At 38.8% G+C, this 27,678-nt stretch overlaps 1 protein-coding gene across 9 annotated transcripts in view; it reads left to right on the top strand.

Annotated features, from left to right (window-relative positions):
* Window positions 1-27,678, top strand: part of NRG3 (neuregulin 3) — a 1,125,306-nt gene that overhangs the window by 846,731 nt on the left and 250,897 nt on the right. For all 9 annotated transcript variants that reach the window (XM_055275508.2, XM_055275507.2, XM_055275504.2 and 6 more), the window contains one exon: window positions 25,336-25,409. In XM_055275508.2, coding sequence (XP_055131483.1) covers window positions 25,336-25,409 — 74 coding nt within the window. The remainder of the gene's footprint in view (window positions 1-25,335; window positions 25,410-27,678) is intronic.

Here is a 27,678-nt window from a genome sequence, read left to right as displayed (position 1 = left end):
GTGTCTCTGACAAGTTGTCATCCCTCCTCTGCTGGAGTCCTACGGTGACAGAAATTGCACTTTATTCTAGAATGGTACATTTTATCTTGTGGTTTCTGTTATTTTCAAATACATATTTACATTCTTTGAACATCAGTTTCTTTAATAAATAGGAACCAAAATGAAAATATTATAGTGATGAGACATAAGATAATATATATAAAATGTGTATCAATCCTATGGGAATTGCAAATATTCAGTAAATACTAATTATTATTTTAAAAGAATTTGTGTCAAATCTTTGCCTTGAAGTGATACAGTGTCACTGGAAGGTTAAGATATGAACATACTTTGTTAGTTCAAAGTATCATAGACCAGTGTCTTATAAACAACATACTTTTTTTCTCACAGTTCTGGAGGCTGGAGATTGAATTTCATGTCACCATCATGGTTGTATCTGTTGAGGGGCCTCCTCCAGGCTGCAAACTACCAACTTCTCCTTGTATCTTCACATGGCAAAAAGACAGGGGGCTAGCTCTCTAGCCTCTTCTTAGAAGCAGATAAATCCCATTTATGAGGGCTCTGCCCTGGTGACCTAATTACCTTCCAAAGTCCACATCTCCAAATACCGTCACACTGAAACTAGAGTTTCAACACATAAACTTTGGAAGAAGACAAACATTCATTCCATAATACACACAGAAAATGAACTTGAGATAGTTTGGATATAAATGCAATTCTGTAGAAATAATTTTAAAAACCCGAGTGATTGGCAGAATAATTATATTGAAAACAACGACAGGAAGACCTAAAGGTACGTAGAGAGTATTTTCAATTTTAATATTCAGGTAAGTTGTTTAATTGGGTTGGGTTAAGCATATACATATATATACACACGTATAACATACACATATGTCATCTATACAGACACTTTCCCATCAACCTAGTTGTTTTGCCCCCACACCCAAACCCCACCCACTCACATATCTAAATGTATCTCTGAATGCAGATCTGTTAAGGCAGGTGGGAACCTTAGAGAGAGCCAATATAGATCACTTGTAGCCTTCTCCACAAAAGCATTAGCACTGAGACTCAGTGTGCACACATTTCTACATGGCTGGTGGCCCCATCGAGGTCCTATTAAAAAGGGTGCAGGTACAGAGGATGCACGGTGCTCTGCTGATAACTAAAATTCAAGTCAGCTGCAGTGACACCTGATAAATTAACATTTCTTTGTCCAAACCAAAATGAGGCCCTGGCTCATTTCAGGAGAGGCACTTATAATTATTGAGGAAAGGTGTTAGGAAGAAATCACAGGCCCTAGAGACTCAACAATCTGTATCTATCCCAAGTCTAATAACATCATAGGAAGCAAATTAAGGTGGAAACTGATTGCTGCTGATTGCAAAGGTCTTTATATATAATTTAAATGATCCATAAAGAACAACTGGCAGACTAGTCTCCAAAATAAATTATCCTGTAACAGGAAATTCAAATGTTTTGATCACTAGAATATAGATGATAAAATTACAGAATATGAAAACATAATTTTAATATACATTTTATTGAGGAAAGTGGTTTCTATTTAATCAGTGAAAATAAGTTTATTAATATGGAATTGTATAGTCTTTAATTGAAACTAGTTATTTACTAGTTCTTTTATTGGTTAGTGTGAGCTAAACAGCAAACCAAATTCTGTACAACTTATTCACAAAGACACTGAATGATAGAGTGGCAGTAATCAAAATAAAGAAAAAAATAGAATACCTTAAAGATGTAGGTGCATTGAAATTAAGTAATCTTTACATCTAGAAACAATTATGGTCTATCTGAGGCTTGATTCTGAGCCCTGAGCTTGTGTTATATAAATAATTTTTTATACTGAACAGTGATCATGACTTTGGAATACTATGTAAGCAATGTTTTGGGCATTATCTGCTTCTCCAGTGGGTCCATCCATCCGGGTTCATTGGTTTGCAGAAAATATATAAAATGAAGCATTGGAAAAGCTTTTTTTTTTTTTGAGACAGAGTCTTGCTCTGTTGCCCAGGCTGGAGTGCAGTGGCATGATCTTGGCTCACTGCAAGCTCTGCCTCCAGGGTTCACGCCATTCTCCTGCCTCAGTCTCCTAAGTAGTTGGGACTACAAGCACCCACCACCACGCTCGGCTGATTTTTTGTATTTTTAGTAGAGACAGGGTTTCACTGCATTAGCCAGGATGGTCTCGATCTCCTGACCTCGTGATCCTCCTGCCTCGACCTCCCAAAGTGCTGGGATTACAGGTGTGAGCCACCGTGCCGGCCGGAAAAGCTTTCACATAATCTCCAAGCACAGCGGGTTTTAAGTAATCTGAGTGTACAGGAATCTCTCAACCAAGGGGTTCTTGGGCTTCTACTGTAACACTCCCAGTGGCAGAGACCATTGTGTTTCTGTATGGTTCTATTGAAAAGTCCTTTTTTTAAAATAGTGAGCCAATGTCCCTGTCCTTCCATTTCCACTCACCTGTATGTCCTTCTGTATCTCAAGGCCTCACAAAACAAGCCCAAATAACCACCACACCCTCCTCCCCAAAAGGAGTCTGACTCCAGTTATTCTATTCACTAACATATTCCTCTGAGTAATTCATTTTCAATGTCTCTGTTAAAGGAAGACATTTAAAAAAAAATAAAAATAAAGAGGACGAGATCTATATATAGTAGTCTGCTAGCTCCTATCTGATACACCCACTGGCTTTACCCTAATTTCTTCAACTCAAATATCTCCCTTTCTCCCTTCAACCTAGGAATGAGACGGTTTCATTCTGTTGCCAACTCCTATTTTACTTTATCATCCCTTGTTTAGCTTCTGACTCTTTCTTCACCTGTGCAATCAATTGTCTTTATTAAAAGATATTTGAGGAGGTTTCTGTTGTGGTTTCTGTATACCAAGAACAGGATGATCATCTTTGTGATTCTGATTACTTATTCTTTGAGGTTCAATGTCTACTTCTTATTTAAAGAAACTGTTAGTATTGACATTAAAAGTTCTAGTATAGAAATTGACATCTGTGACAAAAGAAAAGTAATTTAAAAGTTTTTCAGTTTTTGACAATGAAAACTCATGGTCAAAAAGGCCTAGACACGAGTCACAGCTTCAAACCTTATTTGCTTCGTAACTTGCTCAAATTATTCCAAATCTCCATTTTCCATATTTAAAATAACAAATAAAACAATGCTGACTTAACAATACAGGGTGGAATATGTAGATAATTATGTCAAGTGTCTAGCACAGAATCTGGGAAATTGTAGGCACTTGATAAATATGACTTCTGTCTTTTCTACATAGCATGATGTAGATTAATTCCAAGAGCCCCAGTCACCTCTTATTTACTTCTGACAAATGATTTTTTTCTAAAGTACTAATTATAACATCGACTAATTATGTTGTAGCCTAGGGAAGTTTTAGAGTAGGTCATTGAAGTTGTAATTGTAGTGCGAATTTTTTTAGATAGAGGTCTGGTAATAAATCCCCCAGAAACCTTTATATAATGTAGCTTTCTTTATTTAAAACCAAAGCACAGAATGAAAAAACCAGAGCTTTGTATCTTCAAAAAATTTATGAGCTTTCTAAGTAACGAGTAGGCGTGGCTCTCTTTTGTGCACCAGACCAGGGCCATTAGAAAAAAATCAGTGCCCAGAGGGAACTCCCCAAAGTGCTGTGAGGAAGTAGTGAATGGGAGTGTGTGTACCTGTGCACATGCAGTTGTGTGAGGGTGAGAGTGTTTGTGGTGGAGGTGTGTGTATTGGAAGTAATAGTGTAGATTCCAAAAGAAGATGAATGCAGAGGTTTGCTATTCTAGTTTTGATAAATTTAAGATCTCTATTATGTGGAATGATTAGGGGAAAAACCTTTTGCTGTTAGTGTCACAAAAACATGCATGAGTGTTTATGTTCTATAGATAAAGATATATACCTTAATGTATGCTATATAGAATATATGGCCAACCCAGCTGATCTGTAAACCTGTTTGCTCTTAGATCCATGTCCTGGCCCTTCTTCTGTTCTGTTCCCTATTTCAGAGCACCACATTTCTTAGGCTTTCTTGACTAATGGCTTTGGGGGGAGTTGGCTAGTAGGAAGCACTAAATGTGAAGGCTGTCTATCTTTCTGTTTTGTCTGTTTTTCTGGTTCACTTCCAACAGCAGCTAGGTTCATCTAGGATTTCAGCTCCTGTCTGATAGACCCATTGGTTTTCTTTTTTCTTTTTTTTAATTATTGTACTTTAAGTTTTAGGGTACACGTGCACAATGTGCAGGTTTGTTACATATGTATCCATGTGCCATGTTGTTTTGCTGCACCCATTAACTCGTCATTTAGCATTAGGTATATCTCCTAATGCTGTCCCTCCCCCCTCCCCCCACCCCACAACAGTCCCCGGAGTGTGATGTTCCCCTTCCTGTGTCCGTGTGTTCTCATTGTTCAATTCCCACCTGTGAGTGAGAACATGCGCTGTTTGGTTTTTTGACCTTGCGATAGTTTACTGAGAATGATGATTTCCAGTTTCATCCATGTTTCTACAAAGGACATGAACTCATCATTTTTTATGGCTGCATAGTATTCCATGGTGTATATGTGCCACATTTTCTTAATCCAGTCTATCGTTGTTGGACATTTGGGTTGGTTCCAAGTCTTTGCTATTGTGAATAGTGCCGCAATAAACATACGTGTGCATGTGTCTTTATAGTAGCATGATTTATAGTACTTTGGGTATATACCCAGTAATGGGATGGCTGGGTCAAATGGCATTTCTAGTTCTAGATCCCTGAGGAATCACCACACCGACTTCCACAATGGTTGAACTTGTTTACAGTCCCACCAACAGTGTAAAAGTGTTCCTATTTCTCTACATCCTCTCCAGCACCTGTTGTTTCCTGACTTTTTAATGATGGCCATTCTAACTGGTGTGAGATGGTATCTCACTGTGGTTTTGATTTGCATTTCTCTTATGGCCAGTGATGATGAGCATTTTTTCCTGTGTTTTTGGGCTACATAAATGTCATCTTTTGAGAAGTGTCTGTTCATGTCCTTCGCCCACTTTTTGATGGGGTTGTTTGTTTTTTTCTTGTAAATTTGTTTGAGTTCATTGTAGATTCTGGATATTAGCCCTTTGTCAGATGAGTAGGTTGCGAAAATTTTCTCCCATTCTGTAGGTTGCCTGTTCACTCATGGTAGTTGGTTTTCTTTAGTCTTCATGACTCAGATGTCTCCCTTTCTCCCTTTAGCCTAGGGATGAGAATGGTTTCATGCTGTTGCCAATCCCTGTTACTTTATCATCCCCTGCTTAGCTTCTTGCCACTTCTTCACCTGTGTAGTCAATTGTCTTTATTAAATTTTCTCATTTCAGATACTTAAAGAGGTTTCTGTTTTCTGGGTATACCAACTCTTGCTTTCTCAGTATATTTAATATTGAGTGAGCATATGAATTGAGAGATTAGGATATTAGTACATATTAAATCTAAAGCTATATTAAATATCACTGTAATTTTCCTTTAGACATTTTCAGATTGATTTAACTGGGCCATTAAATGACTGTGGGGAAATCATTAAACTCATGGTCTTACTTTAACTTTTATCTATACAATAAGTCTAAAATGATAGGCTTGACTTTCCTCAAAAGATAGTTAAGGCCAGGCATGGTGGCTCATGCCTGTAATCTTAGCACTTTGGGAGGCCGAGGTGGGCGGATCACTTGAGGTCAGGGGTTCAAGACCAGCCTGGCCAACATGGCAAAACCCCATCTCTACTAAAAATACAAAAATTAGTTGGGTGTGGTGGCACATTCCTGTAATCCCACCTACTCAGGAGGCTGAGGCAGGAGAATCACTTGAACCCGAGAGGCAGAGGTTGCAGTGAGCTGAGATTGCGCCACTGCACTCCAGCCTGAGTGACAGAGTGAGACTCGCCTCAAAAAAAAAAAAAAGAAAAAAACAACAAATTAATAATAAAATGGAGCACTTGAGAAATATGCATAACACTATGTAAGTGCTCAAGAGCAACAAGGGAAAGAGAAATAAACATAAGTCTCCATTGTTGGTTTAATGTTGAAATCAAATCCAAGGTTTAACACATGCTTTTCATGTGCCCTGGAACACTGAGGTTGATTCAACTTCAATCTCTAAACCTATAAAATAGTGGTAACAACATCTCCTTCTCAACAGTGTCGTGAGGGTTACTTTACCTAACCTTTGTAATGCTCTCAGCACTTGGGGATTGCATAGAATGAGTCTTCAAGGAAGCTGGTTCTTTCTTCACCTGTTCCTCAGCAAGTTGTAGAAGTTCTTTCTGATAGCACTCCCTGGTCAATTTATTCCTAAGTAAAACACATATAGGACTATTATATATATATATATATATATATATATATCACCCATCACTTGATTAACTGAATCTCTCTCTGTCTTTTAGCAGAAAATAATCACCATGTATTTATTGAGTTCAAGTCACTACTCATCTTCTGAGATTCCATTTCAACTTGTCAAACTCTCCAGTTAAATAATATTCCTCTGAATTTCACTTTGAATTTACTGTGTATGGATATCTACTTAATTTTTGCCAACTTGTTCCAGATTGCATTTTGCTTTGTTTTTTATTTTTATTTATTTGTTTTTGTTTGTTTATTTATTTTGAAACAGAGTTTAACCTTTTTTTTTTTTTTTTTTGGGATGGAGTCTCGCTCTGTTGCCCAGGCTGGAGTGCAGTGGTGTGATCTCCGCTCACTGCAAGCTCCGCCTCCCAGGTTCATGACATTCTTCTGCCTTAGCCTCCCGAGTAGCTGGGACTACAGGTGCCCGCCACCACACCTGGCTAATTTTTTCTATTTTTTTTTTTTTAGTAGAGACGATGTTTCACTGTGGTAGCCAGGATTGTCTCGATCTCCTGACCTCGTGATCCGCCTGCTTCGGCCTCCCAAAGTGCTAGGATTACAGGCATGAGTCACTGGGCCTGGCCTTGAAACAGAGTTTCACTCTTGTCACCCAGGCTGGAGTGCAATGGCACGATCTTGGCTCACTGCAACCTCTACCTCCCGGGTTCTGTCAATTCTCCTGCCTCAGCCTTTCCAGTAGCTGGGATTACAGGCGCCCTCCACCACACCTGGCTAATTTTTGTATTTTTAGTAGAGGCGTGGTTTCACAATGTTGGTCAGGCTCCTCTGGAACTCCTGACCTCAGGTGATCTGCCCGTCTTAGCCTCCCAAAATGGTAGGATTATAGGCGTGAGCCACCACACCCAGTCCTTTTTTGTTTTAATGAAAGGGCAACAATTTTATGCATATCACTCTTTGAAAGAATATCCCCTATGGTGCCTTCTGTAGCTTACCTATCCTTACACATGTGTTTGTGTAATTTGCCCAGTTTCCACATGGCATTCAGATTTAGAATGGTATGTCTCATTATGCAATCTTGCCCAAGCTAGTGACTTTGATATTGCCACCTCTTTTTGACCTTGCTTTGTTACAAGAAAAAAAAAAAAAAAAAAGGGAGAGGACATGTTACCCAAACTCTAGCCAGTTGAATTTTGCAATTGTGCTGACTGCTTTCCAAAAGAACATATGTTCTCATTGGAAAGATTCAGAAAAATTCGGCATCAGGGATGGCATGTGGAATTTAGGAATGAGTCTTTGCTTTTTAAGAGGAAGTATAAAATAGCAGAAAGCACATTGAATTTAGAAACAGAACATGTGGGGCCTAGTTGTTGTTTGACCCCTTATGCCCTTTGATGTCTTAGGTAAGTCTCTCATCTTTGTTGAAACATGCTCTTTATTATTTCTTCTATCTCCACAACTCCCTGGTATTAGAAAATGTTTATATTTGAGACAAAACCTGCACTTGCATCTATCCACTTTAATTTGAATATTTTTTTGTGTGTGTCTAAGATATGCTATAATATTGAGCGATTCTTGGTATTGAAAATCAAAGGAAGATGAGAGATTATAAATGGGGCATAGTCGACAAAGCAAAGAATGTGCAACATTTATTAAAACTATTTGATCCATCTTATATTGCATCATCATTAAGTGTATTTTTTAGTTTTAAAAATCAAAAAAATATAGATGTGCTCATAATGAAAAGCAATCAGTTATGGACCTATTTTTCTGCTCCAAGCTCCCACTCCTAATCTCCTCATTCACACCCTGAGCCCAACACACACAGGAAAGCTTATTAAGTCACTTCATTTGGGGTTTTTCTGGCTGTTAATTTCACATATATACATTGCACACTAAGCCTCTATTTCTTGATTTATCTACTTTAGATATGGAGCATTGATTTTCTACTGATAATGAGAATGAAAGTCATTTACTCCACACCCCACTTCTTCTGTCTCCTCCCTGACTTTATCATTATTGTCAGTTTCCAAAGTTGGTCTTCATGACACACTTAATTGAGGATAATAGTATAGTTAAGAAACAGGGCTTACTGTGGAAAGCAGTTTGGAGATTTCTCAAAGAACTTAAAACAGAACTACTGTTCAACCCACCTGTCCCACTACTAGTATATATATATTTAAGAGAAAATAAACTGTTCTATCAAAAGACCCATGCACTTGCATGTTTATCACAGCACTATTCACAACAGCAACGACATGGAATCAACCTAGGTGCCAATCAACAGTGGATTGGATAAGAAAAATGAGGTAATATACATCATGGAATACTACACAGCCATAAAAAGAATAAAATTATGTCTTTCACAAAATATGGATGCAGCTAGAGGCCATTATCCTAAACAAATTAATATAAAAACAGAAAAGCAAATATTGCATGCTCTCACCAATGAAAACTGAACAATAGGTTTACGTGGATATAAAATGGCAACAGTATACACTGGGGACTACTGGAGAGGGGAAGGATGGAGAGGGGCAAGGGTTGAAAAACTAACTATTGGGTACTATGCTTTGTACTTGGGTAATGGGGTCGATTGCACCCCAAAATCTCAGCATCATGCAAAATACCCATGTTACAAACCTGCATATGTACACCCTGAATCTAAAATAAAAGCTTAAATTACCAGAAAACAAACAGAAAATTATTTGAAAAATATTTGTATCATTAATGTAAATCCATGTTGAAATGATAAAACATTTTGCCAGTAAAAATAATCTTGACTTGGAAAAAAAGAAATAGAATGATAGTCTACAAATGTGTGATCATTCCTGAAGCCTTTGGAAAATACAATAAATTTTAAAAATAAGATTTAATGATTTGTCTTTAAAAACATAAATAGCCCAGGCATGGTGGCTCACGCCTGTAATCTCAGCACTTTGGGAGGCCGAGGCGGGCAGATCACTTGAGGTCAGGAGTTCGAGACCAGACTGGCCAACATGGCGAAACCCCATCTCTACCAAAAATACAAAAATTAGCCAGGCATGGTGGCGCACACCTATAATCCCAGCTACTTGGGAGGTTGAGACAGGAGAATCGCTTGAACCTGGGGGGTAGAGGTTGCAGTGAGCTGAGATCATGCCACTGCACTCCAGACTGGGCGACAGAGTGAGACTCCATCTCAAAAAAAAGTAAATAAATAAAAAAATTTTAAAAAATAAAAGCATAAATGAATGAATTGATGAATAAGTAAATAAATAGCTTAGCTTCAGAAAAAAAAAACAAGAAACAGGAATTTTTGTATAAAATTAAGATTGCTCTAGTTATATAATTCCCTGGTTTTCCCCCAACAAATTTTCAAACTTACAATAACAATTATATTTGACTGAGTGCCAATTTAAACCTATAAGCCTATGCTATTTTTTTTAAGACCAGACCTCCCTTTCATCTCAGTCTGAGGTACATGAGGCTTTTAATATGAAATCACTTTCCATTCAGTCCAAAGCTTCCTTGTTGCTGATGAATGTCATACATAATGAAAGATTATATCCACTTATCCTTAGCAGTAAATCATTTATCACACAAGAGGGATATATTATTGTGAATTCTGATCAAAGCTGCCCACTTCCTTTAGCCAGGAGAAATGCTGCACCCAGTTAGTTGATTGTACAATATCCTGGGAGAAATAGGGAAAATTATGCTGTTGAATGAGGGTTTGGCAACTCTAGGGGTTTCTAAAATGCCTTGTAGAAAAATCATGTTTCATGTAGAACCTTCTATGATTCAGGCATGTGAGATGTAAAAGTCTTATTTTGCCTTCTTCACTTAATTAAATCAGAAAGCTGTGGGACTTTTTTCAGCTTGCTCTGTGATGTCTGCAAACAGATTCCTGAATGACATCCTGTGGACACTCTGCCCCCTTTTTTAGAGAGACAATAATTATTACCACTTCTTTTTGAAGCATGCTGCGAGTGGTTTTATCAGTTGTTTGCTAATGAGCTCTGTGTCTCCTTTATAATGTCAATCATAAGGATGCCTTTTAAATACAACTTATCTCCCAGATTTATTTTCTTTTCACTCTTCCTGATCACGGTATGTACTGTTTTGCTTCAGGGAATCACCTACACAACCCAGGCAGAGAAGGCTGACCTCTTTGATCTCTTGTGGATAACACACTCTCTCCTTCTGAGAACAGAGCTTTCCAAAAGACATTACCACCCTCCAGATGAGTCTCTTCTTGTGTTTTATCTGTGATTTTAGGTTATCATTGCCCTCTGTTACACATCTGTATTCACTGCTTTTCAAATTCAATAGCATATAAGAGCCTCAGTATTAAAATTATCCTGAGTCAAGTGAGATACAGAATGACTCAGGAACAATAGGTCTTTTCTTCCTTCCTTCTCTCTTGGGCTTCTGGCCAGCATGCTGGTATGGTTTATTCAGATTTTATGCAAAGTTTTAGCTGGCGATTCACCAAATCAAGTCAGAAACCTGCAACCAACATTTATAAACAACATTTCTTCATTTGATCATCACCTTATTCTTGAAGTAGCTTTCAGTGCTTTGGCTATTTAAGAAGTCAGTATTGAAATTCATATTCTACTATTGCTGACTGTGTGAGCTCACTATATCCCTTGTGTGGTGTATAAAGGAAGTATAATTTTCCCCAGGTGCCTTATCCTTAAAACAAGAGATAGCTAAATTGATCAGAATGGGATATCGTTATAGGAAAAATAGTATACGTTAAGCTTTAGGTGTTCCTATTAATAGTTCTTACTACCCTGACTATTTAGATTATTGTATTCCAACATAGGTAAAATTGATAGATTTAGCAAATAAAATACAGTACACCTGTTCACATCTGAATTTCAGATAAACAATGAATGCATTTTTAGTATAAGTATGTCCCAAATATTGCTTCTAGGACACACACAAAAAATTGTTGTTTATCTGAAATTCAGATTTGAACAGGTGTACTGTATTTTACCTGTCAACCCTACATATCGTAGAATTCACGTTCTAGTCTTTGCTAGTCTGTAGATGTTAGGTTCCCCAACTTGGTAACTCCTGTGAACTGAATTGCACTGCCCCTACCCTGCTATTCACACGGTGAAGCCCTAACTCCCAATAAGACTGTATTTGGAGATAGGATCTTTCGGGGAAAATTAGGGTTAAATGAGGTCACAAGGATGGGGCCTTAATCCTGTAGCACTGTGGGCTTATAAAAAGAGAGAATCTTTCTTAGGTGAGGACTCAGCAAGAAGGTGGGGTCTGCAACCCAAGGAGAGAGCCCTCATCAGAATCCAATCATGCTACACCTGAATCTTGGACTCCTAGTCTCCAAAAATTTGAGAAAATAAATATCTGTTGTTTAAGCCACCTGGCCTATGATATTTTGTTAGAGCAGCCCAACATGATTTATACAGTAATTTTAGGATGTCTTACTAGGGCACAGTTTTATGTTTCTTGCTGAACTGAGATCTAATAAGCATAGTCATTACCTTTGATATGGTTTGGCTGTGTCCCCACCCAAATCTTATCTTGAATTATAACTTCCATAATTCCCACATGTCATGGGAGGGACCCAGTGGGAGGTAATTGAATCATGGGGGCGAGTCTTTCCCATGCTGTTCTCCTGGCAGTGAATGGGTCTCACAAGATCTGAAGGTTTTATAAATGGGAGTTGCCCTGCCCTGCACAAGCTCTCTTTTTGCCTGCTACTATTCATGTAAGATGTGACTTGCTCCTCTTTGCCTTCCGCCATGATTGTGAGCCTCCCCAGCCATGTGGAACTGTAAGTCCATTAAATCTCTTTTGTAAATTGCCCAGTCTTGGGTATGTCTTTGTCAGCAGAGTGAAAATGGACTAAGACATTAAATTGTTACCAGTAGAGTGGGACACTGCTGAAAAGATACCTGAAAATGTGGAAATAACTTTGGAACTGGGTAACAAGCAGAGGTTGGAACAGTTTGGAGGGCTCAGAACTAGGCAGAAAAACATAGGAAAGTTTGGAACTTCCTAGAGACTTGTTGAATGGCTTTGACAAAAATGCTGATAGTGATATGAACAATAAGGTCCAGGTTGAGGTGGTCTCAGATGGAGATGAGAAACTTGTTGGGAACTAGAGCAAAGCTGACTCTTGTTATGTTTTACAAAGAGACTTGTGGCATTTTGCCCCTTCCCTAGAGATTCGTGCAACTTTGAACTTGAGAGAGATGATGTAGGGTATCTGGTGGAAGAAATTTCCAAGCAGCAAAGCATTCAAGAGGTGACTTGGGTGCTGTTAAAGGCGTTCAGTTTTATAAGGGAAGCAGAGCATAAAAGTTCAGAAAATTTGCAGCCTGACAATGCAATAGAAAAGAAAATTCAATTTTCTGAGGAGAAATTCAAGCTGGCTGCAGAAATTTGCATAAGTAACAAGGAGCCGAATGTTAATCCCCAAAACAATGGGGAAAATGTCTCCATGTTATGTCAGAGATCTTCACGGCAGCCCCTCCCATCACAGGCCTGGAGGCCTAGGAGAAAAAAAATGGTTTTGTGGGCTGGACCTAGGGCCCCTCTGCTGTGTGCAGTCTAGGGACTTGGTGCCCTGCATCCTAGCTGCTCCAGCCATGACTAAAAGGGGCCAAGGTACAGCTCACGCCGTGGCTTCAGAGGGTACAAGCCCCGAGCCTTGGCAACTTCCATGTGGTGTTGAGCCTGCAGGTACACAAAAGTCAAGAATTGAGGTTTGGAAACCTCCGCCTAGATTTCAGAGGATGTATGGAAATGCCTGATGTCTGGGCAGAAGTTTGCTGCAGGGGCAGGATGCTCATGGAGAACCTCTGCTAGGGCAGTGCAGAAGGGAAATGTGGGGTTGAGGCCCTCACACAGAGTCTTTACTGGGGCACTGTCTAGTGGAGCTGTGAGAAGAGGGCCACCGTCCTTCAGACCCCAGAATGGTAGATCCACTAACGGCTTGCACTGTGTACCTGAAAAAGCCACAGACACTCAATGGCAGCCCAAGAAAGCAGCTGGGAGGGATGCTGTACCCTGCAAAACCACAGAGATGGAGCTGCCCAAGACCATAGGAACCCACCTCTCACATCAGTGTGACCCAGATGAGAGACATGGTGTCAAAGGAGATCATTTTGGAGCTTTAAGATTTGACTGCCCTGCTGGATTTTGGACTTGCATGGGACCTGTAGCTCCTTCATTTTGGCCAATTTCTCCCATTTGGAACAGCTGTATTTACCCAATGCATGTACCCCTAGTGTATCTAGGAAGTAACTAATTTGGTTTTGATTTTACAGGCTCATAGGCAGAAGGTACTTGCCTTGTCTCAGATGAGACATTGGACTGTGGACTTTTGAGTTAATGCTGAAATGAGTTAAGACTTTGGGGGACTGTAGGGAAGTCATGATTGGTTTTAGTTTTGAAATGTGAGGTCATGAGATTTCAGAGGGGTCAGGGGTGGAATAATATGGTTTGGCTGTGTCCCCACCCAAATCCTATCTTGAATTGTAACTCCTACAATTCCCACATGTCATGGGAGGGAGCCAATGGGAGGTAATTGAATCATGGGGTCTGGTCTTTCCTATGCTGTTCTCATGATACTGAATGGGTCTCACAAGATCTGATGGTTTAAAAATGGGAGTTGCCCTGCACAAGCTCTCTCTTTGCCTGCTACCATCCATGTAAGATGTGACTTGCTCCTCCTTGCCTTCTGCCATGATTGTGAGACCTCCCCAGCCATGTGGAACTGTAAGTCCATTAAACCTCTTTCTTTTGTAAATTTCCCAGTCTTGGGTATGTCTTTATCAGCAGGGTGAAAACAGACTAATACAACCTTTCTAGTCTGAACATGTCAGTCAATTACTCTTCTGATTCTGAGCAAGTAAAGACAAGTGAAGGAATCTCCCAATGGTTGTCCCTTAAACATCAAATTCTATGATTGGCTAATTTCTCAGTTTTGATAATATCATAAATCAGAACAATAAAGAGAAATCATGGGGGTAGATGTGACAGTGAACCCAGCCTACTATTGGCTGAAAAATCTTAAAGGCACTGATGAGAACATTTAATTAAGTAGCCAAATGGGGGAGATAGCCTGACTGTCCTCTGACTTTGCTGTTAGCATCTAAATTATCTACCTAAATTATTTGATTATTAGATGTATTTACAAGGAATAAGAGCAGTGTTTGTGTGTGTGTGTGTGTGTGTGTGAGGGTGTGAGTGTGTGTAAAGGTACGCAGAGCATGTACTAAATCAAGATTCAGTAACCCCATTTAGAAAGAAGAACCTGAGACTTCTGAGAGGTTAATCACAGGCCTCCATCACCCTTCTAAGTGGCAGAATTGGAGAGCATCCTGCAGCCAAAGACATGCCTTTTCCTCCATAACTGGCTACCCACCTTGAGAACTCGAATCTCACATTTTTCACAATAGATCTTTTGTATACTAAGAAATCAGTAACAGTGCATTTCCTCAAATTGACGTGAAGCAAAATTTCATCTATCTTCCAACAATCTGTCATTGTTACCCCCCTAAACCTTTTCTTCATAAGGGCAATTATTATTTTATTACCTCTGGTATGATATTAAAATTATGAAGACTTTCCTCCAAGGGGCCACCATATTACTGTCTTATTTACCTTCTTATACTAAAAATAGATATTTTTTATGCCAGATGTGGTAAAATCAAAGCTAAGTTAGACAGAATGGGTGATTCCTCCCACATAGCTGCTCTGGAGAACATCGCTATGCACCCTGAAGTGTACAGGGTATTCATGCCCATGTTAGGTGTTTTAGTTTTGTTAGTGAGGTGGTGAGGTTGAGGTGAAGCTCATGACTAAGTAGAGGCAGAAATCTCTGTAAAGACCAAATGTTTATTAAGACTGATGTGAGAACTCCTCAGCCTCTGATTCTCTAAGAACAAATGTGTCATAATTGGAAGTAAAAAATTGATGTGAATGGGTGGCTGTCTTCCAGGTACTAAAAGTGACCAATGAAGTGTAAGGCTAGCTGCTGGACACAAGTCCCTGATACTCAATGCCTGGTTGAGAAGACCTTGTAGTTGAGCAAATACATTTGTTATTATATTTTTTAACTCATCAAAGAACTCATTCTTTTTCTTTTCCTTCTTTATGGCTCAAATAGTGATGCATGCAGCACACCACCTGGATTTGGGCAAAAGATTGTAAATTCACACTTAAAAACCATAGCAATTTTATGATGAATTGGCCTCTGTCTACTTCTGAATTTAAACTTTGCTAAAGGGAAAATCCCTACATTTTCTTTCCTTTTCTTTTTTTTTTTTTTTTTTTTTTTTTTTTTTGAGACAGAGTCTCACTCTGTCACCTGGGCTGGAGTGCAGGGGCACGATCTCAGCTCAATGCAAGCTCTGCCTCCCGGGTTCTGGCCATTCTCCTGCCTCAGCCTCCCAAGTAGCTGGGACTACAGGTGCACACCACCATGCCTGGCTAATTTTTTAGTAGAGACAGGGTTTCACTGTGTTAGCCAGGATGGTCTCGATCTCCTGACCTCGTGATCCACCCACCTTGGCCTCCCAAAGTTCTGGGATTACAGGCTTCAGCTACCATGCCTGGCCAATCCCTACATTTTCTTAAAATTTAAGATACAATTCCATTAGCAAGAAACGTCAGAGTGACATTTTAAGCAATGCTTGCATCAGACAAAAAATGTATGGTATATTTGAAATCTGTTGACAACACATTGGAAAACCTTCAAGAGTTCTAAAGCAGCCATTACTGTGAAATTTGAAATAATCCCATTTTAGATTCTTTCAATTATAGTTTAGAGGATTTTGTAAAGGCTGTACCTATAGCCAGTCTGTAGATAATTTTAATACCAAGTGGTTAACTTAAAGATCTTCCTGTATTAATTAGTGTTCTTTTTTAAATAAGAATTCTTAATTAAATTCTCCATTCAGCAAAGGAAACCTTATTCTTTAATCAATGTCACAAAATTCTCCATAGTCAAACTTAGATCTCAGTTTCTGCGATGAGTGGCTGGGGAAAGGAATGCATTCTCCCACCATTAATACCTTTTGAGCCAATAACTCTAGGCTGTAGATCCTTAGCTAGGAAAGTTTTTGTCCACCCAGAACACACTTTGCATTCAGACTGAGGCCTCGTTTGAAATTCTGGCTCCTACATTTCCCATTTCCTTGACACTGGGCAATTCAGTTTTCCTTGCTGAGAATCCATCCTCTGTTTTTTGTTTGTTCATTTTGGTTTTGGTTTTGGCTTTTAAATAGACAGTAGTCTGTAGTCAAGAAATATCATTGGAAGCTGGGTGAGTTGGCTCACACCTGTAATCCCAGCACTTTGGGAGGCTGAGGTGAGCAGATCACTTGAGGTCAGGAGTTCAAGACTAGCCTGGCCAACGTGGTGAAACCCCATCTCTACTAAAAATACAAAATTTAGCCAGGCATGGTGGCACACACATGTACTCCCAGCTACTGGGGAGGCTGAGGCAGGAGAATTGCTTGAGCCCGGGAGGCAGAGGTTGCAGTGAGCCAAGATCGTACCACTGCACTCCAGCCTGGGTTACAGAGAGAGACTCTGTCTCCAAAAAAAAAATAATAATAAAAAAAAAGTCATTAGTCTTTGACCAATATTTTTCCAGTCCTTATCCAGCCCCAGTTCCTAGTAATCACCATTCTACTCTCTGCCTCAGTGAGTCCAACTTTTTTAGATTCCACATATAACTGATAACGTGGTATTTGTCTTTCTGTGCCTGGCTTATTTCACTTAACATAATGCCTTCCAGGTTCATTCATGTTGTCACAAATGACAGAATTTCCTTTTTTTCTCTAAAGCTGAATAGTATTCCATTGTGTATATGTAGATACCATATGTTATTTATGTATTTATCTGTTGATGAACATTTAGGTTGATTCCATTTCTGCACTATTGTGAATAGTGTTGATATAAGTGTAGGAATGTAAATATCTCTTCCACATACTAATTTTATTTCCTTTGTCTATATATCCAGTAGTGGGACTGCTCAATCATATGGTACTTCTATTTTAAATTTTCTGAAGAATCACCATTCTATGTTCCATAATGGCTTTACTAATGACATTCCCACCAGCAGTGCACAGGAGGAATAATTTCAAGAAATCTACTGCATAATATAGTTATGACTATAGTTAATAACAATGTACTGTACACCTAAAAAATTGCTAACAGTAGACGTTAAGCATTCTCACCACAAATAATGTAAGGTACGATATAGGTTAATAGCTTGATTTAGCCATTCCACATTGAATACATACTTCAAAACATACTTTAAAACATCATATTTTAGTTTACAGTCCCACCAACAGTGTAAAAGTGTTCCTATTTCTCCACATCCTCTCCAGCACCTGTTGTTTCCTGATTTTTTAATGATGGCCATTCTAACTGGTGTGAGATGGTATCTCACTGTGGTTTTGATTTGCATTTCTCTGATGGCCAGTGATGAGGAGCATTTCTTCATGTGTTTTTTGGCTGCATAAATGTCTTCTTTTGAGAAGTGTCTGTTCATGTCCTCTGCCCACTTTTTGATGGGGTTGTTTGTTTTTTTCTTGTAAATTTGTTTGAGTTCATTGTAGATTCTGGATATTAGCCCTTTGTCAGATGAGTAGGTTGCAAAAATTTTCTCCCATTGTGTAGGTTGCCTGTTCACTCTGATGATAGTTTCTTTTGCTGTGCAGAAGCTCTTTAGTTTAATGAGATCCCATTTGTCGATTTTGGCTTTTGTTGCCATTGCTTTTGGTGTTTTAGACATGAAGTCCTTGCCCACGCCTATGTCCTGAATGGTATTGCCTAGGTTTTCTTGTAGGATTTTAATGGTTTTAGGTCTAACATATAAGTCTTTAATCCATCTTGAATTAATTTTTGTATAAGGTGTAAGGAAGGGATCCAGTTGCAGCTTTCTACATATGGCTAGCCAGTTTTCCCAGCACCATTTATTAAATAGGGAATCCTTTCCCCATTTCTTGTTTTTGTCAGGTTTGTCAAAGATCAGATAGTTGTAGCTATGCGGCATCATTTCTGAGGGCTCTGTTCTGTTCCATTGATCTATGTCTCTGTTGTGGTACCAGTACCATGCTGTTTTGGTTACTGTAGCCTTGTAGTATAGTTTAAAGTCAGGTAGCGTGATGCCTCCAGCTTTGTTCTTTTGGCTTAGGATTGACTTGGCGATGCGGGCTCTTTTTTGGTTCCATATGAACTTTAAAGTAGTTTTTTCCAATTCTGTGAAGAAAGTCATTGGTAGCTTGATGGGGATGGCATTGAATCTATAAATTACCTTGGGCAGTATGGCCATGTTCAACCATTGTGGAAGTCAGTGTGGCGATTCCTCAGGGATCTAGAACTAGAAATACCATTTGACCCAGCCATCCCATTACTGGGTATATACCCAAAGGACTATAAATCATGCTGCTATAAAGACACATGCACACGTATGTTTATTGCGGCGCTATTCACAATAGCAAAGAGTTGGAACCAACCCAAATGTCCAACAACGATAGACTGGATTAAGAAAATGTGGCACATATACACCATGGAATACTATGCAGCCATAAACAATGATGAGTTCGTGTCCTTTGTAGGGACATGGATGAAACTGGAAACCATCATTCTCAGTAAGCTATCGCAAGGACAAAAAACCAAACACCGCATGTTCTCACTCATAGGTGGGAATTGAACAATGAGAACTCATGGACACAGGAAGGGGAACATCACGCTCCGGGGACTGTTGTGGGGTGGGGGGAGGGGGGAGGGACAGCATTAGGAGATACACCTAATGCTAAATGACGAGTTAATGGGTGCAGGAAATCAACATGGCACATGGATACATATGTAACAAACCTGCACATTGTGCACATGTACCCTAAAACCCTAAAGTATAATAAAAAAAAAAATCATATTTTAAAACATTAAAACATCATGTTGTACATTGTAAATATATGTAATTTTTATGTCATAAAAAAGAAATGTCATTATCATTTTTTAGTGTCAATTCACCTGAAGTCTTCTTACCCATAGTTGATGAGTGTCTTTTAAATTATAAAGCTCAGGAAGTATGCCTTTAAATCACTAACCAATATCTGTGATATGGTTTGCTTAAGAACATTTTTAGATTGGAGAATAATTTACAAATCTAGGTCTTTCATTTTTAAAATAAATCATGGTTTATTTCATGATATTTGGGCCATATTTTTAAATCCTAATCTTGGGAAAGGTGGTTAGGTATATGGCAATTTGTGTCTCCACTGAATTTCCATACAGAATGCCAGAAGGTACCACAGATAAAGCAACAGCTTTAAGGTCAATCCCAGCTAAGTTTGTATGTAGTTCAAGTACTTACTGGCTGTGTGGTTTTGGGGTAAGATACTTAACCTTTCTCAATCTCTATTTCTTCAGTTGAAAAGCTGGGATGATGCTTTCAAATTCAAATAATACTAAAAACGAACATTTCTTGAATGTTTGTCATGCATCACAGATATTGTATCATTCTCCTAATAATAAATCCAGCGGGTGGCTACTGTTATCTCCATTTTACAAATAAAGAAACGAGGCACAAAAAGGCAGAGCAGCCAGGCTTCAAAACCAGGCAGAGCTCCAACCCACCTTGCCTCTCAAATGTAAACTTGAAATGCCAGATGATCTTTCCATTTTCCCCAACCAAGGACTGACACTGATGCTGAGGAGAATTGGCAGAAGAGAGAGAAGAATATCTGGAGGGTTTGTTCCTTTTTCAAATAAGCGTTTAATAGCTCCTGTTAAATTGGCAGGCCTGTATATTACTGACCATGTTTCTATTTTCCTGTAATACCGAAGAGTAAAGGCCATTTTTTTTTCCTATGAATAAAAGTTGTTATGGTCAGGAAATAAACCATATAGTTTGTCTACAACCATTTCCCTTGTGAAGCTAATTGATTTTGGCTAGTTAAAACTTTATGTCTAAGATCAAGGTACAAAGAGGAAAGTATGTATACCTTCTATAGCATTTATAAAGAGACCAGGCACTATGCAGGAATTGGAGCAAACATTGGAACATACTTGTATTCTTCATATATTTGTCTCTATAAATTATATAAAATCAATTTTTGTAGATACAGGGTATAAGATTCCTAGGCATAAAAATGACTAAAATGCAATTGTATATGATATCAGCTACCTGCGCTTGTTTTTCTCCTTCCTAATACCATCTCATTTTTCTGGGGGGTTGAAACTGAGAAACGAAGATATTAAATAATTTTCCTAAAATATACCCATACAACTAAATGGGAAAGCCATAATATAAGCCATCCTTCTTAATCATCATGATATTAATAAGGAAGACAGGTGCTAAGCAACCATATGTTGACTGGGCTATCTATGTATATAATCAAGTCCCTAAGAATGAGGACAGAGTGGAATTGGAGAGTGTGACAGTGAAGCAATAATAACACCTTTCATCAATGAGTAAATGACCAGGAAATCCACAGATGTGGAGCAAGACAGTAGCACAGTTCTCTCAATAGAACCATGTTAGTGTTGCTTGTTTTTGTATCTGTCTTGTTTTGTTTTCCTAACAAGATGAAGAAGGAGAAATTGAAGAATCATCTGGAAGTGTAGGGAGGCTGTTGATTACAACTGGGGGTTCAATTTTCACTCATAGTCATATTATTAGCCGTAACTTAGTTGTTATTCAGGAGATAGGCTGAAAGACACTGGCAGATGAGAATTGTAGAGATGGGAATGTTCTGAAGTTAGCAGTGTGGCCAGGTGGCCATGATAATCACTTTTAGCTGGCCAAAAGATGATCATTTCTGTGGGAACATCAGCAACTGAGTGACCTGACCATTTTAAGTCTCTTCCTTAGGGTCCTCCACATCCAGCCTGGGTAATATATTGCTCAATCTGCTTTACCATACCAGGCAAAACAAGTACTGAATTTCAACCAGTGATCACAGATCTTGTATTGTCTCATCCTTGCTGGTACTGTTCGCTTTTCTCTGGCTCAATTGTTGCCTTTTAAAACTCTTTACTTAAACCAGCCACTGGGCTTTTCCTTGGGGACAATGTAGAAGAGGAAAACAATGACAGAAGGGGGTACTTTTTATTTCAGGTACAGCTGGACCGGTGGGATGGGTGAGGGCAAAGCTCCAAGGATGTCAAGAGTAGAAATAGTGATGTCTGCCTTTGAAACTACACAACTGCCTACACAACCAAGTGATTGGAGCTTTGAAAGCAATGAGGAATAGAAAAGTAATAGAATATCAACCTAGTTAAGGCAAGATTTGCTGTGGGGAAGGGAAGGTCCTGAGCCTCTATTTGGCCCTGAGGCTCATCAACCTGATACTTCAGTTGGGCTCAGAAAGACTCCTGCCCCTCCCCATTCCCTCCCTCCCATTGCGAGGGACCAATCTCTCTTATTCTATGTTTTCTTACAATCTCTTCCACCACTTACCTGCTCTACTCTGCTTTGCACATGGTCTCCTCAACTATGCCCTTCCCTACAGCCTTTTAATTGTGGAAAAAAACAAAGCAAATAACATGATCAAGAACTTACAGGTTTCCAGGCCAAGTGCAGTGTCTCACACCTGTAAACCCAACAGTTTGGGAGGCCAAGACAGGAGGATTGCTTGAGGCCAGGACTTTGAGACCAGCTGTGGATAATGATTTTCTCATTTTTTTACACAATGTTTAGCAACTTTGGCTGTTCTTCCTCTCCTGAGCATGCTCCCTGTTTTGTAAAACAACTGGGGAACATTGAGATTTTTAATACAATTTCTGTAATGCCAGGCTTCTAAGGGATAAAGAAATACAAAGAACAGTGACTGGACAGATTGAGTGGAGCTTTGAAAGCAATACAGAGTAGAAAGATAATAGAATATCTATTATAATGACACATGCACATGTATTTTTATTGCAACGCTATTTACAATAGCAAAGACTAGGAACCAACCCAAATGCCTATCAATGATAGACTGGATAAAGAAAATGTGGCCCATATACACCATGGAATACTATGCAGCCATAAAAAAGAATAAGTTCGTGTCCTTTGCAGGGACATGGATGAAACTAGAATCCATCATTCTCAGTAAGCTAACACAGAAACAGAAAACCAAACACCACATTATCACTCATAAGAGGGAGCTGAACAATGAAAACACATGGACACAGGGAGGGGAATGTCACATACCGGGGCCTGTCGGGGGGTGGGCAGCTAGGGGAGGGATAGCATTAGTACAAATACCTAACGCATGTGGGGTTTAAAACCTGGATGTCGGGTTGATGGGTGCAGCAAACCACCATGGCACATGTATACCTATGTAACAAACCTGCACATTCTGCACATGTATCCCAGAAGTTAAAATAATTAAAAAAAGAAAGATAATAGAATATTAGCCTGGTTAAGGCAAGGTTTGTGTTTTTTAAAACATATATTCCCCATTAAATATTACACATGTACTTCTTAATGTTATTAACTTTGTCATGTATTAAGATGAACAGAAAGGCGTTTCTATTTTATGAATTTTTTCTTATTCTTGTATCTTTCAAAAAGAAAAAAGAAAATAAAACAAACACCCACTCAACTCTCCCCCCAAAAACCAAAACAAAAACAAGCAATGCAATAATATTTCTCAAAAGATATGTTTGACACACTATCAGAAGGTCTGCCAACTTCAATCTGTGCACTAGAAGTGCATTTAAAAATTTTATTCTTTGCTTCTTGTCTTTAATATTGTTGTAAATTCAATCCACTTCACTGGCATTACCTGCTAGCAACATTCCATCTTCACATTTGGATGAGTGTGAACTTATCAAGGTGATACATGTGCGATTTTTAGTGGAAATTTTACTTTGTTATTCTTAAAACTGGGTGTCAATTAGCAATGACTCGCCTCCTTAACAAAGGAACAGGGTTTGCTGCCTGCCCAGCCACACAGCCCCTGGGGGGCTTCCTAGCCTGGGCTAGGCTGCTGCAACATCATCACACTTCATTAGTTACAGCACAGAGGTATGGAGGCAGGAGGAAAGTACTCGCTATGCAATTTTCCTGATACCCCATGAGGCCTGAGCACCTCAGGGTGGGTTAGTACTCATGGAAAATCAGTTTAAGATGGGAAAATTTCAAACATCTTTCCTTATTTTCTTTCCCACACACAAATAGAATAATGCATTTTAAGTAACAAAGAACGCTTAAAAAGCAAAATAAAAACAAAAAGAAACTTCTCCTTAAAAGCCACTATCTCCTTAGGATATTCCTCTTATATTAAATAAAGATACAAAGAGTAAAGTGTACTTAAAATCTCTCACAAAGATTGGAAATAAAATCTTCAAAAAGTGAATGCATACAATAGCACATACCTAGGACGTAACTCATTATTATTGGGAAATGAAAATGAGAGCACCATGGTACGATAATTCTGAATAAGAACAAGCTAATTGCATTAGGGCAGCTTTCAGAAAACAAGAATTTTTTTTTTATGACAAATGTGCCTCAGTACAAAGTACACAAAGTATTTTCTGACTCTTACTGTGATATGCCTACTTTATTTCAAGTGAAATAAATGAATTTTTAAAAGGTTATGAAAAAATGTTTATGCTTTAAAAAATCATTTCAGTAACATGTTGAGTATCTGGAATATCCATATATTGGAGGTCTTTGTTCTCGGTCTATAAGGAAAATTGCCAAATCCACTCCAGAGTGCCAGGCTTAAAAAGGTGTTGAAGAGAGCCTGCCCGGTTACCTGAATTCCAATTTGGCTCACAATGAAAGGTAGAAAAATTACCTCGATGCATTTCAATGTTGCTTCTCCCCTTGCAATAGACCTTATTTAATAGCTTATTACACTCAGAAAACAAAGCATATTCTAAGGAAAGAACTCACGACTCATGGCCCCTGTCTCTTGGAAGAACGGCCTCTTTGAATTCTTTTGTCAATTTCATAGATTTCTAACAAGCAGAGAATTGTTTTTTAAATCTGATTTTTTTTTATGCCAGCAGCAGTATTTCCTCCTCTTAAGTAGGACAGATTCATCCTATAAGCAACAATGGATGCTTCCCTGCTGAACTCGAGCATGACAGATTAAGCGCAGACCAGTAAATGCCACCTCCCCACTTAACAAGGCTGTTCAGAGCCAGGCGTTTGGGGCCTCGCTGTATTTGTTCCTGGAACCGCTGGCTGATGAGCCACTGCTATCCGAGGAGGCCAAGCAGCCCTGATTGAGTGAGCTATGTGAAGACCCGACAGGGGCCTGGCAGGGCTGAGGGGGCATCCCTCATTGCCGGTGCATCCAGGCAAATTCCTTGCCTCCAAATTGTGCCCGCCTCAGGACAGTTGGCTTGTACAATGCCTGGCAGAAAGTAGACACTTTGCACATGTTTATGGAATATAAAAGAGAAAAATAGAGAAAAAATCTGAGTTTAGAGATGCCTTTCAGACCTTGCCGGATAAAATGTTATTTCTGGCAAAGCGGTTAGGTGACACTGACTTGAAAGAATAACTGAGAGGTAAAAAAAAAAAAAAAAGTAGGACTAACAGTGAACAAGCTAATAAAACACATGGAAACAAAATTAGTAGTAGCCAAAATCAATAATAGATCAATTATATTTCAAAATATCTTTTATTAGAAAATGGCACTTGCAATATGTTTCTAAATGCCTTTTAGAGACCAGTGTGTTGCATAAAGAAAAATACACCTGCATCCAGAATTATAATTTTAAGAACCATTATTTAGATTGCTGTGAGGTATCTTAAAATGTGATTCAATTTGCTCCTTAGATATTGCATATCAAACTATAAAAGCAAAGCTACATTGTTGGCTTTCTCCTTTTTTGGCACAGAAATAGAATTGAGAATCTGTCTGTTGAAGTCAGAAACAGACTGAATCAAAAAATACAAAAGCATGAATGTACTGTTCTCACATTTATGTAATTGATGGCTATTTTACTTGTTGAAATCTTAAGTCTTTCACAACCACATGCGTATGTTTGTCATTTATCCCCTTTTCTCAGGTGCAAAGAAGGCTACCAAGGAGTCCGTTGTGATCAATTTCTGCCGAAAACTGATTCCATCTTATCGGATCCAAGTAGGTCAAGCATTTTTCTTCTCTCTAATGCAATACATAGGCAGCTTTTATTCTGAGCAATGGTTGTTAACTCAGCTGAAAGCTGTATTTCAGTCTTGTGTCTCTGAAAGCTGCCAAGGACAGAAGCTGATGGCAGATGTTTATGTTCAAAGCATCCTCAGAGCTGGCTCAGTCTAGGTCTTCTCCAACGATGAGGCCTGGCTTCTGGATTCCACCTTGAACCCCTGCTGGGAACTCCCAACAACCCGGGCCTCCTTAGCTTTCCTTCTGCCCAGACACCTACCACCTCATTTCAAGAGCAGGGATCTAGAAAAATAAAAGAGCTTATTATTTACCTGAAATAATGTTATGGAAACTGCAGTATTATACTGCTTCTTACGCTTTGGTTGTTAATTTATGATAGTATTAAACCATACCTTACTAAAGTAAGAAAACGTGCACAAAATCAGGTAAGGCGTTTTCAAGCAGACTTTGAAAACTCCATTTTTGGCAACACTATTTGCATATCAGTGATTACTGTCCTAAGGACAAATTATTGTTTCTCCATTCATGGAAGAAGACAATTTGCAGACTAAAAAATATGGCTAGTCATTAGTTTCTGTTTGTGTATGGGTAAAAGTAACCTTTTATGCTTAAATGCCCAATTCTAGTCAAATGTGAAATGTTTACCTTTAAAGAATTCTCTGTTCTTTCAATAGCTGCTAGAATTGAATCATTACTTAAAAAAAAGGAGGATTTTCATTGAATCAGCAATTTGGTTTAGTGAGGATAATGATAGGCATTTTGCAATCGTAAAGGCCAAGTTATGGTTTTCTGAATATCATACATACGTAACACAGACTTCAGCAAAATATTTTGTACTGACTACAGAGGTCTCCCTGCCTGTGTCTGTGCGTTTTGCTGCATAATGAAGGTGTCTAGGCGTGTTCCAACATCTTTTCAAAATGCATATTTTCATTTTCCCCTGAATTTCTAGCTACATTTACTCAAGTAAATGCAAAGTTATTTGAAAGTAAAAGGTTTTGTTTAATTTAATTCTATTTTATCTTGACGAAGCAATTCACCATACAGTAACTACTCTTTCTTTGCAAATTTAGCTTTCCTTAAGAAAAGTGAAGGTTGCCACAGGGATATCTCTATTTCCTGAAATGTGAGGCACAGTTCTCTAGGAATTACCCAGAGAGGATGATATCACTGGAGTTTTTGGTATCTTATTTATCAAGTGTTTTGGGCCACTTGCTAAGGTGGCATCTGAAAGGGTATTCATGGTTATGGTGTGAGACATATAGTTGGCATATTAGGAAACTTGCATAAAATAATGGGCTTGCTGATTTCTTTCTTTTTCTTTCTCTCTCTTTCTCCCCTACTTTTCCTAATGTATCTAGTTTTTCTTTTTGTTTTTCTTTCTCTCTTTTCTCTGTTTTTATCCCTTCTCTTTTCCTATTTATTTCCCTTTCTTCATTATTTTGTCTCCTTTAATACTTCTTCCCTTCCTCCCTCTTTTCCTTCCTCCCTCTTTCCTTTCTTCCCTTTTTCTCTTCCCCCCTTTCCTCCCTTCCTTTCTTCTTTCTTTCCTTTCTTCCTTCCTTCCTCCCTCCCTCCCTTCTTTCCTTTTTTGCTTTCTTTTCATATATGGCTGTGGAATAGCTATTCCGTACAGGTTACAAAGGGCAAGGCCCTGCATGTGGTACAAAGTGGGTAAAAAAAATCTCTTTGAACAATCAAATCAAATTTTACCATCCATTTAAATATCATAGTTCATCACTGCAAGAGTGGAGGATGGGGTCACCATAATGACTATTCTCTCCTCGCAGAACAAAATGGTCCCATGGTTACAGTCACTATCCCTGAAAACCTATTTCAGTTTCTATTAAATTGCTATTAAAATTATAGCTGTGTGAGCCAGGCACGGTGGTTCATGCCTACAAACCCAGCACTTTGGGAGGCAGTGATGCTTGGGGTCAGGAGTTTGAGACCAGCCTGGCCAACATGGTGAAACTCTGTCTCTACTAAAAATACAAAAATTAGCCTGGTATGGTGGCAGGTGCCTGTAGTCTCAGCTACCTCTGGAGGCTGAGGCAGGAGAATCACTTGAATCCAGGAGGCAAGGTTGAAGTGAGCCAAGATCACGCCACTGTACCCCTGCCTGGGTGACAGAGCAAGACTCTGTCTCAAAAAAAACAAACAAAAAAAACAAAACAAACAAAAAAACTATACCTCTCTGAAATGTTTCTATTAAGTGAAATTGCAAGATAGAAAATTATTTTTA

The sequence above is a fragment of the Symphalangus syndactylus genome, chromosome 4 (genome assembly GCF_028878055.3).
Source record: "Symphalangus syndactylus isolate Jambi chromosome 4, NHGRI_mSymSyn1-v2.1_pri, whole genome shotgun sequence".
Taxonomy (NCBI): domain Eukaryota; kingdom Metazoa; phylum Chordata; class Mammalia; order Primates; family Hylobatidae; genus Symphalangus; species Symphalangus syndactylus.
The sequence above is the reverse complement of the archived record's forward strand: the minus strand, read 5'-3'. Positions and strand labels throughout refer to the sequence as shown.